Source organism: Malania oleifera, chromosome 4, assembly GCF_029873635.1.
Source record: "Malania oleifera isolate guangnan ecotype guangnan chromosome 4, ASM2987363v1, whole genome shotgun sequence".
Taxonomy (NCBI): Eukaryota; Viridiplantae; Streptophyta; class Magnoliopsida; order Santalales; family Ximeniaceae; genus Malania; species Malania oleifera.
The window spans coordinates 15,999,284-16,014,184 of NC_080420.1; the positions used below are offsets into that span (position 1 = coordinate 15,999,284).

The following is a 14,901-nucleotide window of genomic DNA, read 5'->3' on the forward strand; positions in this document are numbered from 1 at the left end:
TTTCCTATCCACTTTGCTACCAGCAAAATCAGCATCTGAATAGCTGATAATCTCAAAAGATGTATACTTAGGATACCATAACCCAAGTTCCACAGTTCCTATCAGGTATCTAAGTATTCGTTTGACAATTAACAAATGTGACTCTTATGGTGCAGTCTGAAATCTTGCGCACAAACATATGCTAAACATTATGTCTGGTCTACTAGTAGTTAGATAAAGTAAGCTACCCTCATTCCATGATAGAGCTTGATATCTACTGATATACCTTGTTCATCTTTGTCTAATTTCAACGAAGAGCTCATAGGTGTTCCTAGTATTTTTCTGTAAGAACCCGAACCGTGATAGGTGGGTTTAATTAAAATAAGAGAGGGGTACAATTGGAAATTTATCAGGTTTTGTCGACGAAGCCAGGGTTCGTCGACAAAGTCCATGTAAGTCTTGTCAACGAAATTCAAAAGCTCGTCGACGAGGGGAAGCTGAAAGATTTCGGGAAACCGGTAATATCAGGATTCGTGGACGAATCCATCGTCTCGTTGACGAGCTGACTATATGGCCTCGTCGATGAGGACACCATTCGTCGATGAGGGAGGCCGGGTTAAAGGAGCTATAAATATCTTTTTCTCATTTCTTCTCAACTAAGAAAACTAAAAATCCTCTCTTCTCTCTAGAAACTCTCTCTACTCTCCATCTCTCTAGATTTCTTCACCGTTCATCATTGGAATCGTTAATTTGAAGTTACTACGAGGATCATGGAAGGATTCTCTACAAGTTCTACGGATCAGATTTTTGGTTCGGCCATTTTCGGGATTTGGCAAAAAATTGAGGTAATTTCTTTTCTGATTGAGTAGTTTTGTAGGGAACAGTCTTGTGAGTATCTTTTGTATTGTTGATTATAGGTTTTGGAACTCGGTTCATTGTTTAGGGGTCTTAGAGTTCGGGAATTTCCATTTGAGGAAAAGGTAAAGGGAATTGTGTTTATATCAGTTCTTTTTGAAATTGAACTTGGTGGAACTGTGGTCCACTGTCCTGTGTGTGTTTTGACTACTCATTTGGGGGAATCTAATGAGGAAAACTATGAGGTTTTCATGATTACATTTTTGGGAAAAGGGGGGCGACGAGCTGCATCCTTGGTTTTGTTGAAAACCGAACGTATATGTTGATTTATACTGTGTTATAGGGATGGTCGTGCCTTGATTTGTTTAAACTGTACGTGTTTGGAAAATCATGATTTTAGATTACCAAATGAGTATGATTTGTTTGGTTATATGAGCATGCATATTTATGTTGTGTTTGGTTGAAATGTTAGTAGGAACGTGGTTCCGAATTTGTTTTAGGTACTGAGAGTGTTCGGCTCTATATCCTAGGGTGTATGAAATCGCTGGCCATAGGTTGGCAGAGTATCCGGCTCTATATTCGTGGGCGTGATCCTATCCCGACTGATCACCGAAGGGTGTGGATCCACCAGTTTAGCACCAGTACGATGCCATGAGAGTCGGAGACTAGCCATGTGCTAGTGGTGCCATGTTTCATGGGTTGGCTACGCGCCAACATTGTATGTCATGAGCCGGCTTCGAGCCGATGGGTGTGACGACACCGGGATTGCTGATCATGTGTGTGTGCGTGTATGCACTGTTGTGAAATTAGTATTGGAACTGCATTTAACTGCGTGTATGTTGCATCATGATAACACTCAAATGCCACACACTGATATAACCTGTATTCTTCCTTACTAAGAGGTGTCTCACCCCTGCTATACGTACATATTTTCAGGTCCTTCGAGTAACCGGAACTAGCGTCCTTGTGTCGGGAGCATAGTGGCCAGTGTACTGCGGGTAGCGCTTGGGTAAGTGCTAGGACTTGTGTTTTTGTGGGTTGCCGTTTTGAGACATGTTGGGCACTCGGTTGTACGTTGTATGATATAGCACTGTTTCTGCTTTTGTATAGACTCTGGTATGGTACCATGCTTGTATAGAAAGGCCTTTTTCGCTACGTATATTCTGTTATGTTTGGATGTGTATAGGGTGCCTGGGAACCCCACAGGGTTGGACCCTCATCCTTTGTACTGTATCTTTGGATGTTTTATTAGATACAGGGACAGATTAGGTTACATTCTCACCCCTGGGTCCCTTTTCCGGGTTCGGGGCGTGACAACTTGATATTAGGGCTAACTAGGTTGTTAGGTCTTGTAGACTTGGTTAGGCTTATCTGTGAGTACATACCAGAGTGTAGGATGTTGGATATGGATAGAGTTGGTTAAGGGTTGTTCCGTTGCTAGAGCGGGACTTGTCGGCGGTATTCCGCGTTTTTCCTGGAATGACAATTTCAGTAAAAGTAGGGCAGACCATTGATGACTTTCGTGTTGGTGTGATAGGACAGACCTGGACCTGGCAGGGAGTAGTTAACACGATTAGTTATAGATCATTGTGTTAACTGTTCGTGTTGTTGGGATACTGATAAATTCCTATTGTGTTGTAGAATGGAGCCCAAGGATAATGATCTGGAAGTGGCTCTGAGGAGACTGCGAGTGATGAATCTCCTTTTGTGCCTCAAGGTTTGACGAGGCAGGTTTTATAGGAGATGAGGTGGAGTGTGAGGAGAAGCGAACGCTCTCCTATTGCTGCGGGATGCACCATTAAGAGGTTCACACGCATGCATCCTCTGACGTTCCATGGAGGACATGACCCAAAGATAGCAGAGGATTGGGTGGAAAAGACTGAGAGGATCTTGGAGGTTTTGCACTACACGAATAGGCAGTGGGTCCTCTATGCTACCTTCCAGTTATCTAGGGAGGCGGGTTGATGGTGGATTGCAGTGAATCCGTTGGAGAAGTAGAGGGGTGGTCTTGAGGAGATGTCGTGGAGCTGTTTCAAGGAGGTGTTCTTTGACAGATACTTCCCGACTTCAGTACGTGATGTGAAGGCGGATGAGTTTTCTGTTCTGACTCAGGGGAGTATGATGGTGCAGGGATATGTGGCTCTATACATAGAGCTATCTCGGTTTACGCCGTGTTCGATCTCGAGCGAGTATGAGAAGATTCAGAGATTTGAGAAGGGCTTGAGGAAAGATATCCGCAGACTAATGGGTATGCTTCAGATTCTCGAGATCTCGATGTTAGTGGATAAAGCCACAGTGATTGAGACCTGTATCTGAGAGGATGAGGTGGATTAGGAGCTGAAGAAGAGGCCAGCACCTTCTGGTTCTCAATTAGGATCTCGTCAAGCATCGTGGAAAAAGAGGAACAAGGGCTCGGGTTACCGTCAGGATATCGAGCGCCATGGTTCTCAAGGGAGCCAGACTAGTGGTTGTTGTACCAGATGCCACAAATGGCACGTGGGTGAGTGCCAGTCATTTGGGGGTAACTATTACAACTGTGGCTAGTCGGGTCACATGTTTCGTGATTATCGTGCACCAAAGCGAGACGTACATGCATCCAGTGTGAACCGAGGGAGCAATCAGATGCCTCGAGGAACCGTTCAGATGAATACAGCTCTGGCCAGAGTATACTCTCTTACTCCAGCGGACGCTGAGCATGCATGGAACGTAGTGACAGGTACCCTATTATTACTTTCAAATAAAGCTTCTGTTTTGTTTGATTCGGGTGCAACCCATTCTTTTGTATCTGTGAGTTTTGTTAAACTGTGTGGGGTTAAGACCCAAGTCATGAACAAGGTGTTATCTGTTACTACACTATCTGGGAGTGTATCACTCTATAGGAAGATGTTGGAAGACTGCCCAGTGATAATCTAGAAGAAGCTGCTACCAGCGAATCTTGTGGTATACAACATGTTAGGGTTCGATGTTATTCTAGGGGTGGATTGGTTATTCCCTAGTTATGTTGTGATCGACTGTTGTAGGAAGGTAGTAGTTTTCAAACCTCATGGGGAGTAAGAGTACGAATTCGTGGGATCGTGTGTGCGTTCGACGCCACAGATTCTATCAACATTGCAGGCTTCAAGGTTACTCTTAGATGGGTATCAGGGGTACCTAACTTGTGTAAAGGAACCACCGTGAGATAAGTTGAGAATCGAGGATATTCAGGTAGTTAGTGAGTTCCCAAATGTGTTTCCAGATGATTTACCCGATTTACCTTCGGACCGTGAGGTGGAGTTCGCGATAGAGTTGCTACCTGGTAAGGCATCGATCTCTAAAGCTCTATACTGGATGGCTCTAGCAGAACTTCGGGAGTTGAAGGAGCAGTTGTAGTAATTACTGGATAGGGGTTTCATTCGACTTAGTGTTTTGCCCTAGGGAGCTCTAGTATTGTTAGTGACGAAGAAGGACAGGTCGATGCGGATGTGCATTGATTACCGTGAGATTAATAAGGTGACTGTGAAGAATCGCTATCCTTTACCTCTTATTGATGATCTCTCTGACCAGCTGCATGGGACACAGGTCTTTTCAAAAATCGACCTACTGTCTGGGTATCATCAGGTGAGGGTTAGATCTGAGGATGTAGTGAAGACTGCTTTCCGAACCAGATACGACCACTACAAGTTCTTAGTCATGCCTTTTGGGTTGAGGAATGCTCTGGCGGTATTTATGGATCTTATGAACAGGATTTTCCATGAGTACCTGGATTGATTTGTGGTGGTGTTCATTGATGATATTCTGGTATACTCGAAGAGTACAGAAGAGCATAAGGACCATCTAAGGTTAGTATTACAAATTCTGCGGGAGAAGAAGCTGTATGCTAAACTGAAGAAGTGTGAATTCTGGTTTAGTCAGATTGCATTCTTAGGCCATGTGGTGACTGGTGATGGGATCTCAGTTGATCCTAGTAAGATTGAAGCTGTGGTCGACTGGGTCAGGCCGAAGAATATGCAGGAGGTTCGGAGTTTTCTAGGACTGGCGGGTTATTATCATCGGTTCATGGAGGGGTTCTCTAAATTGTCTGGGCCTCTGACACGATTGACCAGAAAGGGGGTGCAGTTTGAATGGACCAGTGATTGCGAGCAGTGCTTTCTGGAGTTGAAGCACTGGCTGATTATTGCTCTAGTTTTAACCATTCCTTCGGGGGATTGTGGGTTTGTGATTTATAGTGATGCGTCTTTGAAGGGCTTAGGATGTGTGCTTATGCAGTGGGGTAAGGTAGTAGGGTATATTTTTCGGCAATTGAAAGAATACGAGAAGAGTTACCCTACGCATGATCTAGAGTTGGCTGCTGTTGTATATGCACCGAAGATCTGGTGATAGTATCTGTACGGTGTGCAGTGTGAGATCTTCACTGACCATAAGAGCCTCAGGTATTTCTTCACGCAGAAGGAGTTGAATATGAGGCAGATACGGTGGCTTGAGTTGATTAAGGACTACGATTGCACCATCAGTTATCACCGGGGAAAGCTAATGTGGTGACTAATACGTTGAGTTGGAAGTTGGGACCTACGGCTGTATCTGCAGTTGTAGCTTATCATCACATTAGACAGGATCTGGAGAGTTCAGGTATAGAGTTGGTGCATGGTGATCATTAGACTTTCATTGCTAGCTTGGTGATCCAGCCGACCTTGTTTAAGCATATAAAGGTCGTGCAGATTGGTGATGCAGAGTTGGTAGAGGTTATGGAAAAGGTACAACAGGGATTGGCTACAGAGTTTTACATTTCTGAGGGAGGTGTTCTGAGGTTTGGGACCAGGTTATGTGTTCCGAACGACAATGAGATCAGAAGGATGATTCTGGAGGAGGCACATCGTTCTCTATATACGGTACATCCTGGTTGTACAAAGATGTATCAGGACTTGCGTGAGACCTTCTGGTGGTCTGGTATGAAGAGGCAGATTGCTCAGTTCGTGGAATAGTGTTTGACGTGTCAATAGGTGAAATCTGAACATCAGAGGCCGGCAGGGCCGTTGCAGCCTTTGCCTATTCCGGTGTGGAAATAAGAGCATATTTCTATGGATTTTGTTACTTGATTGTCGCCAGCACTTCATAGGCAGAATGCCATTTGGATGATCGTGGACAGATTGATGAAATCTGCTTATTTCATATCGATGAAGCTTAGCTATCCTTTGAGTAGGTTAGTAGATATGTATGTGCATGAGGTTGTGAGAATGCACGGAGTACCAATGTCCATTGTGTTAGATAGAGACCCGAGGTTTACTTCTCGATTCTGGACGAGCTTGCAGGAGCACTAGGGACGAAGCTTACTTTCAGTATAGCGTTCCACCCCCAAACTGATGGACAGTCGGAGAGGACAATACAGATCATGGAAGATATGTTGCAAGCTTGTGTGTTAGACTTCGGTGGTAGTTGGATACAGTTTATGCCACTAGTGGAGTTCGCTCATAATAACAGCTTCTAGGCTAGTATTGGGATGACACCATTCGAGGCTTTGTATGGTCGAAGGTGTCGATCTCCTTTGTATTGGGATGAGGTTGGTGGACGTAAGGTTTTAGGACCTAAACTCGTGTAGCAGGCATCTGAGAAGGTAGGTTTGATCTGGGAGAGGATTAGATCAGCTCAGAGTCGGCAGAAGAGTTACGTAGATGTTCATTGCCGTGAGTTAGAGTTCGAGGTGGGGGGTAAGGTATTTCTGCGTATTGCTCCGATGAAAGGGGTGATGAGATTTGGGAGGAAGGGCAAGCTGAGCCCGAGGTATATCGGACCATTCGAGATTCCTGAGCGAGTGGGTCCGGTAGCCTACAGAATTGCACTACCCCTAGCACTCTCGAGGGTCCATGATGTGTTTCACGTGTCCATGATGAGGAGATATGTGTTGGACCCATCGCATGTTATCAGTTATGATGGTTTGGAAATTGGGGATACTTTAGCGTATGAGGAGATACCTATTCAGGTTCTGGACCGTAAAGTTCAGAAGCTTCGTACCAAAGATATAACATTAGTGAAGGTATTGTGGCGGAACCATGAGGTTGAGAAGGCTTCTTGGGAACTAGAAACAGAGATATGCCAAAAGTATCCACAGTTGTTTTGAGTATTGGTACGTCATTCTGCTTTGGGTTGGGGTAGGTGGTTAGTCGTCAGGAGGGTGTATAATGTGAACTTTTGAGATGGTTGTATATGTAACCACGATATTCCTCTGCCATAAGTGAGGGTGTGTATTTATGTGTATGATGGGATTTCGTTGTAATAGTCGCCAGTTTTTTCTTTAAGGGTTGCATATATGTGTTCAGTTGTATGTATGAATTCATGAATGAGAGATGGAAAATTTCGAGGACGAAATTTTTGTAAGGAGGGGAGACTGTAAGAACTCGAATCGTGATAGGTGGGTTTAATTAAAATCAGAGAGGGGTAAAATTGGAAATTTATCAGGTTTTGTCGATGAAGTCAGGGTTTGTCGACGAAGTCCATGTAAGTCTCTTTGACGAAATTCAGAAGCTCGTCGACAAGGGGAAGCTGAAAGATTTTGGGAAACCGGTAATATCAGGATTTGTCAACGAATCCATTGTCTCGTCGATGAATCCATCGTCTCATCAACGAGGACGCTATTCGTTGACGAGGGCAGCCGGGTTAAAGGAGTTATAAATATCTTTTTCTCATTTCTTCTTAACTAAGAAAACTAAAAATTCTCTCTATCTCTCTAAAAACTCTCTCTACTCTCCATCTCTCTAGATTTCTTCTCCGTTCGTCATTGGAATCGTTAATCTGAAGTTATCACGAGGATCGTGGAAGGATTCTCTACAAGTTCTACGGATCGGATTTTCGGTTCGACCATTTTTGGGTTTTGGCGAAAAATCGAGGTAAGACTCAGTTTTCTTTTCTGATTCGGTAGCTTTGTAGGGAACAATCTTGTGAGTATCTTTTGTACTGTTGATTGTAGGTTTTGGAACTCGGTTCGCTGTTTAGGGGCCTTAGAGTTCGGGAATTTCCATTCGAGGAAAAGGTAAGGGGAATTGTGTTTATATCGGTTCTTTTTGAAATCGGACTTGGTAGAAATGTGGTCCACGATCCTATGTGTGTTTTGACTACTCATTTGGGGGAATCTAATGGGAAAAACTATGGGCTTTTCATAATTACAGTTTTGGGAAAAGGGGGGCGACGGGTTGCATCCCTGGTTTTGTTGAAAACTGAACGTGTATATTGATTTATACTGTGTTATAGGGATGACCATGCCTTGACTTGTTTAAACTGTAAATGTTTAGATAACCATGATTTTAGATTACCAAATGGGTGTGGTTTTTTTGGTTATATGAGCATGCATGTTTATGTTGTGTTTGGTTGAAATGCTAGTAGGAACGTGGTTCTGAATTTGTTCTAGGTACTAAGAGTGTCCGGCTCTATATCCGAAGGCGTATGAAATCGCTGGCCATAGGTTGGCAGAGTGTCTGAATCTATATCTGAGGGCGTGAGCCTATCCCAGCTGATCACCGAAGGGTGTGGATTCGCCAGTTTAGCACCGGTACGATGCCATGGGAGTCGGGGACTAGCCATGTGCCGGTGGCGCCGTGTTTCAAGGGTTGGCTATGGGCCAACGCCGTATGTCGTGGGCCGGCTTCGAGTTGATGGGTGTGACGACACCGGGATTGCTGATCATGTGTGTGTGCGTGTATGCACTGTTGTGAAATTAGTACTGGAACTGCATTTAACTGCGTGTATGTGCATCATGATAACACTTAAATGCCACACATCAATATAACCTGTATTCTTCCTTACTGAGAGGTGTCTCACCCCTGCTGTACGTACATATTTTCAGGTCTTTTGAGTAACCGGAACTAGCGTCCTTGTGTCGGGAGCATAGTGGCTGGTGTACTGCGAGTAGCGCTTGGGTAAGTGCTAGGACTTGTGTTTTTGTAGGTTGCCGTTTTGAGACATGTTGGGCACTCAGTTGTACATTGTATGATAGAGCCCTGTTTCTGCTCTTGTATAGACTCTGGTATGGTACCATGCTTGTATAGAAAGACCTTTTTCCGCTGCGTATATTCTGTTATATTTGGATGTGTATAGGGTGCCCGGGAACCCTACGGGGTCGGACCCTCATCCTTTGTACTGTATCTTTGGATGTTTTATTAGATACAGGGACATGTTAGGTTACATTCTCACCCCTGGGTCCCTTTTCCGGGTTCAGGGCGTGACATTTTCCATCTTCCATATTAAACTTTTTGAGCAGATCTCTAATGTACTTCGATTGATTTATAAAGATTCCATGTTTTGCTTGTTTGATATGAAGTCCTAGGAAGAAATTGAGTTCACCTATCATGCTTATCTCAAATTCATTTTGCATAGTGTTAGAAAACTCATTGTACAAGTCTTTGTTTGTAGCTCCAAATATGATGTCATCTACGTATACTTGAACTAGGAGCATGTCATCTTTCTTAGACTTTATAAAAGTGTTGTGTCTATCCTCCCTCTAATAAATCCATTGTCCAGTAGAAAGTCACTTAGTCTCTCATATCAAGCTCTAGGAGCTTGCTTTAAACCGTACAAGGCTTTTGTTAGTCTATAAATGTGATTTGGATTCTTATGGTTTTCAAAGCCTGGGGGTTGTTCTACATATACCTCTTCACTTATATAACCATTTAAAAATGCGCTTTTGACGTCCATTTGATATAGCATGAAATCCTTAAAAGCAACATAGGCTAAAAGCATTCGAATGACTTCCATTCTAGCTACAGGTGCAAAGGTTTCTTCAAAATCTATTCCTTCTTCCTGGTTATATTCCCGAGCTACTAGTCTTGCCTTATTTCTAACAACTATCTCATGTTCATCTTTCTCATTCTTATATATCTATTTTGTTCTAATAATTGTCTTATTCGCAGGTCTAGGAACTAATGTCCATACTTTATTTATCTCAAATTGGTTTAACTATTCTTGCATGGACAACACCAACGATTCATCCTCAATTGCTTCACTTATATTCTTAGGTTCTCCACGACCCTTGTTTGACATTTGCTTGGGAACGAGGAGACACAGGCCTTTTCCTTTGTTCCGATGCCTTTGTACCTCTCTACAAACTTAACTCTGCAACAGTAGCTTTCTCCACCAATTCTGTGAAGTCCTGAATCTACAAACATGCCATATGCTCGTGAATCCTCTAATTCAGGCATCTTTCAAACCACTTTGCCTTTTGGTATTCATCTGGAACCACAGAAGGTGCAAAACGAGATAGTTCCAGAAATTTAGCAGCATATTGTTGAACAGCGAGGCACTCCTAAGTCAAATTGAAAATTTCCTCCACCTTCACATTTTTGGTGGTGGCAGGAAAGTATCGGTCACAGAAGACCTGCTTGAAATAACCCCAGGTCATAGCTATAGGTACCGCTCGCTGATCCTCCAACAACTTCATTGAATGCCACCACCGTTCAGCTTCTCCTGCCAGCTTGAAAGTGGCAAAAAGAACCTTCTGTTCCTCGGTGCAGTTCAACACTACCAGTATCTTCTTCATTTCTTGTATCCACATCTCAGCCTTAATCGGATCAGTACCATCCTCGAAAGATGAAGGTTTTAGATGGGTGAATTGATCAATTGTGCAACCCTCGTGCACTGGTGGATAGCTTGTTCCCCCGAAATCCCGTCTCATTTCTTTCCTAACCCGATGAGCTATTCCTCGTAACAATCGAGAGGTGTCAATCTCATTTCCTCTGGAAGCTCCCATTTTGCTTCCTCCTCCTTCATCCACGCCTTTGCCTCTAGGATCCATCCCTGAATATAAATATAAAACAGAGGCAATTTAGAATCTCCACATCTTAATATATCTGACATAATCACAAAACATGAAACCAATTTAATATTCAAATCATCTATTAAATATCCAACATCCATTTATCCATACTCATCGTAACTTTCAAATTCAAATTCCAAATTTTAGTTTCTCCGCTCGAAAACATCACCGTTGATGGATTTATTGTGGTTTTCTAAAACCGTCGACTAATTCAGAAAATCACAGAAGTCCATCAAGGGATTTCTACCTCCAAGCTACAAAACAAACTTAAGCTCTTGTCAACATCCTAATCTACCCATTCTTACCCTCATTCAACTTAAACCGATACTCTAGTATTAATCTTCCTAAAGTCCACAAGACCGTTATGCTCTGATACCAACTGTAATGCCCCGGACCTGCCATATAGGGCCCATAGTGTTATGAAACCAACACGCGTCTCTGATACCATTCATGTAGCGGAAATAACTTGAACAACCTCAAACATAATACTAAAGTTCTATATTTACATATGCAAACAATCTCATTCTACATAATACAAAACCAGAATTAAAAATATATTAAACATAAACTAAACAAATATCCTTTCTGATATATTCAACTCACAAAACTAACCCCCACCCTAGAGCTATCTAATCTCGATCACCTGGAAAACCTGAAAAGATTAAATCATCGATGGGGTGAGACACCTTTCAGTAAGGAAGAAATAATTTACAACTGTGTGCGGTTGAAGTGTTTAATATATAAATAAAATATCCATACAACACATTCATAATCCATTAGCAGCCAAGATAACACGCTCATAATCACACCATGATCAACATCTCTGTTATCCAATCACATGCCCACATACATAAATATTTTACTGATAATTCCCGAGAATAGGGAAGTCTACCTGCCCATACAAATGGATTTCCTTTACTCTGGTGCTAACACTAGGGCACTCACCTTCCTCAGTATGCCCTTGGGTTATGTATCCAGGTAAATTCTCCAAGAATAGGAAAGGTCACCCGCCCATACAAGTGGCTTCCCTCTACCCTGGTATCCACAAATAATTACCAAAGTACTCACCTTCCTCAGCAAGCCCTCGAGTGGAGTAATCTACTTTACCAAAAATATCTAAGAAATTAAAGTTTCATGCATATTCATCTACCACAATAAATCCACATAGGATAATCCACACAGTCTTCAATCATACCCACACAGGGTCTATTTCCACACATAATGTAATCGTCCACACAGGACTCTAGCACACACAACATACACGTCCACACAGGACTGGTCCACACAGGACTGTCACATATACAACATACGTGTCCACATAGGTCTACCACAATCAATCCACACAGGATAATCCACACAATCTTCAATCATACCCACACAGGGTCTATTTCCACACATAATGTAATCGTCCACACAGGACTTTAGCACACACAACATACACGTCCACACATGACTATCAACCTTACGACATACATGTCCACATAGGACTGGTCCACACAGGACTGTCACACATACAACATACATGTCCACACAAGAGTAATCAACCACACAGGTTACAAAACAAACATTCCGTTCATGGTAAATAGGTAAACAACCTCCTCATACCACTGCCAATGTTTACCTCCCAATATAAACGCCCATATAATAACCTCCTCATACCACTACCAACGTTATAAGACGGATATACCAGGTACGATATAACGACCTCCTCATACCACTGCCAACGTTATATCGCAATTTACATGAACCACAACACAAATCAATAGCAAAACCAATCACTCAACACATCCACAGCTCTACCACAATATACACAACATCAGTATTCGCAACCAACCAATATATTCAACCAAGCAAAATCACAGCCAAATAGTATTCACAATCACCATAAATTATCATTCCACAGTACTCGCTACCATTAAAATTTTCAAAGCTATTTTCATGCCACACAATTTTTCCCAATATATTTTATATATATATATATATATATATATATATATATATAAAGACAGTATTTTCAATACCAGTATGGTTCAGAAAATTATACCTGAGTATGTAGAAATCATACCCAAAATTAGTCCGTTTAAAATTAATAAAAATATTGTTATAAAGCATTTCCCCTTACCTACTCCTCGGAATTCGGCCTAAAATCAACAAAACGAGACCCTGTATTTCAAAAATTCCAAATTCCTCAAATCTCAGAAAAATACCCATTTAATACTTCCTAGGCTTCAAATACCTCAAAATAATAATAAAACCTTAAATTATCTCACTTACTCTGGTTTTGGGATGTTTCCCATATTTCTCAAATTGAAAATCCGCTCTGCCTATATAGTAGAGAATCTTCCCAAGAGTCTCGTGGTAGCTTCTGATCTTCGAACCGAGCTAAATCCGACCCAAAAATAAAGAGAGAAGGCAGAGGAACCGTGGGTAGAGGGAGAAACTGAAGAAAACTAAAATTCCTCTGCTGAAATCTAATTTTCCCCTATTTATAAGCAACTTGCCACGTGGCCTCGTTGACGAGACATTTGGACTCGTTGACGAGCCCAAGAACACCACTCGTGGACGAGACTGGGATCCCGTCCATGAAATTTAGAAATATAAGAACCTCTCTTGGTAAACCCTCATCGACGAGACATGCATACTTGGCGACGAGGCTAAGAAGATTGCTCGTCGACGAGAAAATCCAGCTCGTCGACGAGCGCCTGCTTATTACCTTTTACTATTTCTTTTCCCCTTCATTCTATTTTCCCTTTTTATTTTTATTATCTTTCTTATTATTTTAAATAGTTAAAATTTTTCAGGTCGTTACATTATGAATTTCTAGTTATGCCATTTGGTCTGACAATTGCTCCTACTGTATTCATAGATTTGATGAATAGAATATTTCACCAGTTTTTAGACCAGTTCGTTGTGGTTTTCATTAATGACATACAGGTCTACTCGAGGAGTTTTGAAGAGCATGAGACGCACCTAAGGCTAGTACTTCAGATGCTCAGGGAAAAGAAATTGTATGCCAAGTTTAGAAAATTTGAATTCTGGTTAGAGAAAGCGTTTGTGGGGCATGTTATATAAGGGGATGGAATTTCAGTAGATCCCAGCAAGATAGAGGCAGTGGTGAATTGGGCTAAGCCGAGGAACATTCAGGAAATCAGGAGTTTTTTGGGACTAGCAGAATATTACCGTCGGTTTGTGGAAGAATTCTCAGCATTATCAGGGCCTCAGACATGACTAACTAGAAAGAATGTTAGGTTTAAATGGGATGACAGTTGTGAGTAGAGCTTCCAGGGATTGAAACAAAGGCTCGTCACTGCACCAGTATTGACTATTCCATCGGGAGGTGATGGTTACATGATCTACTGTGACACATCTTTGAGGGGGCTCGGATGTGTATTGATGCAGTAAGGCAAAATAGTAGCATATGCCTCCAGACAATTGAAAGAATATGAAAAGAATTATCTCACTCATGATCTAGAATTGGCTGCAGTAGTTCATGCATTGAAAATTTGGAGGCATTATCTGTACGGAGAGAGATGTGAATTGTTTTAAAACCATAAAAGTTTAAAGTACTTATTCATGTAAAAGGATTTGAATATGTGGCAAAGAAGATGGTTAGAACTCATCAAGGATTATGATTGTACCATTAGTTACTACCTAGGAAAGGTTAATGTGGTGACTAATGCACTGAGTCGGAAATCAGGGTTAACATCACAGTTAGCAATAGTCATTCAGCACCCGATTCTGATGGACTTGGAGAGGATCGACGTGGAGTTAGTAGAAAGTGATCACGAGACATTTATTGCTAACCTGGTGGTGCAACCTACCCTACAGGAATGGATTAAAACCGCTCAAAGGGATGACACAGAATTAGTAGAGCTAATAGCTAAAGTGTAGGACGGACAGGGAGAGGAGTTCAGTATTTCTGATGACGGAGCTTTGAGGTTCTGTACTAGGCTGTGTGTGCCTACAGATGAGGATATCAGAAGAATGATCCTAGAGGACGCTCACAGATCCTTATACATGGTTCATCTAGGTAGTACTAAAATGTATAGGGATCTTTGAGAGTTTTTCTAGTGGAACGACATGAAGAGGGAGATTGCCAAGTTTGTGCAGCGGTGTTTGATGTGCCAATAGGTAAAGGCTAAACGCCAGAGGCGGCGGCCAACTATAACCACTTTACATCCCAAAGTGGAAGTGGGATCACATTTCTATGGACTTTGTGATGGGTTTACTACCGGCGCGACAGGGACAAAACGCTATTTGGGTGGTCATAGATCGACTGACGAAGACTGCTC

The 14,901-nt window shown here is 42.2% G+C and overlaps 1 protein-coding gene across 1 annotated transcript; it reads right to left on the reverse strand.

Moving 5' to 3' along the window:
• Nucleotides 1–9,987: 9,987 nt before the first annotated feature.
• On the reverse strand, nucleotides 9,988–10,543 carry LOC131153702 (uncharacterized). The gene is made up of 2 exons (XM_058106150.1): nucleotides 10,127–10,543; nucleotides 9,988–10,026 (listed from the first exon to the last, which is right to left on the reverse strand). The coding sequence occupies exons 1-2, from the start codon at nucleotides 10,541–10,543 to the stop codon at nucleotides 9,988–9,990; spliced, it is 456 nt and encodes a 151-aa protein (XP_057962133.1).
• Between the last annotated feature and the right edge of the window lie 4,358 nt (nucleotides 10,544–14,901).

Excerpts from the sequence above, each read along its gene's own strand:
- LOC131153702 (XM_058106150.1), bottom strand. The coding sequence starts at position 10,543 with ATGGGAGCTTCCAGAGGAAATGAGATTGACACCTCTCGATTGTTACGA. Across the intron at positions 10,027-10,126 it reads CCACCACCAAAAATGTGAAG|ATGAATACCAAAAGGCAAAG; the intron begins GTGGAGGAAATT and ends CTGTGGTTCCAG.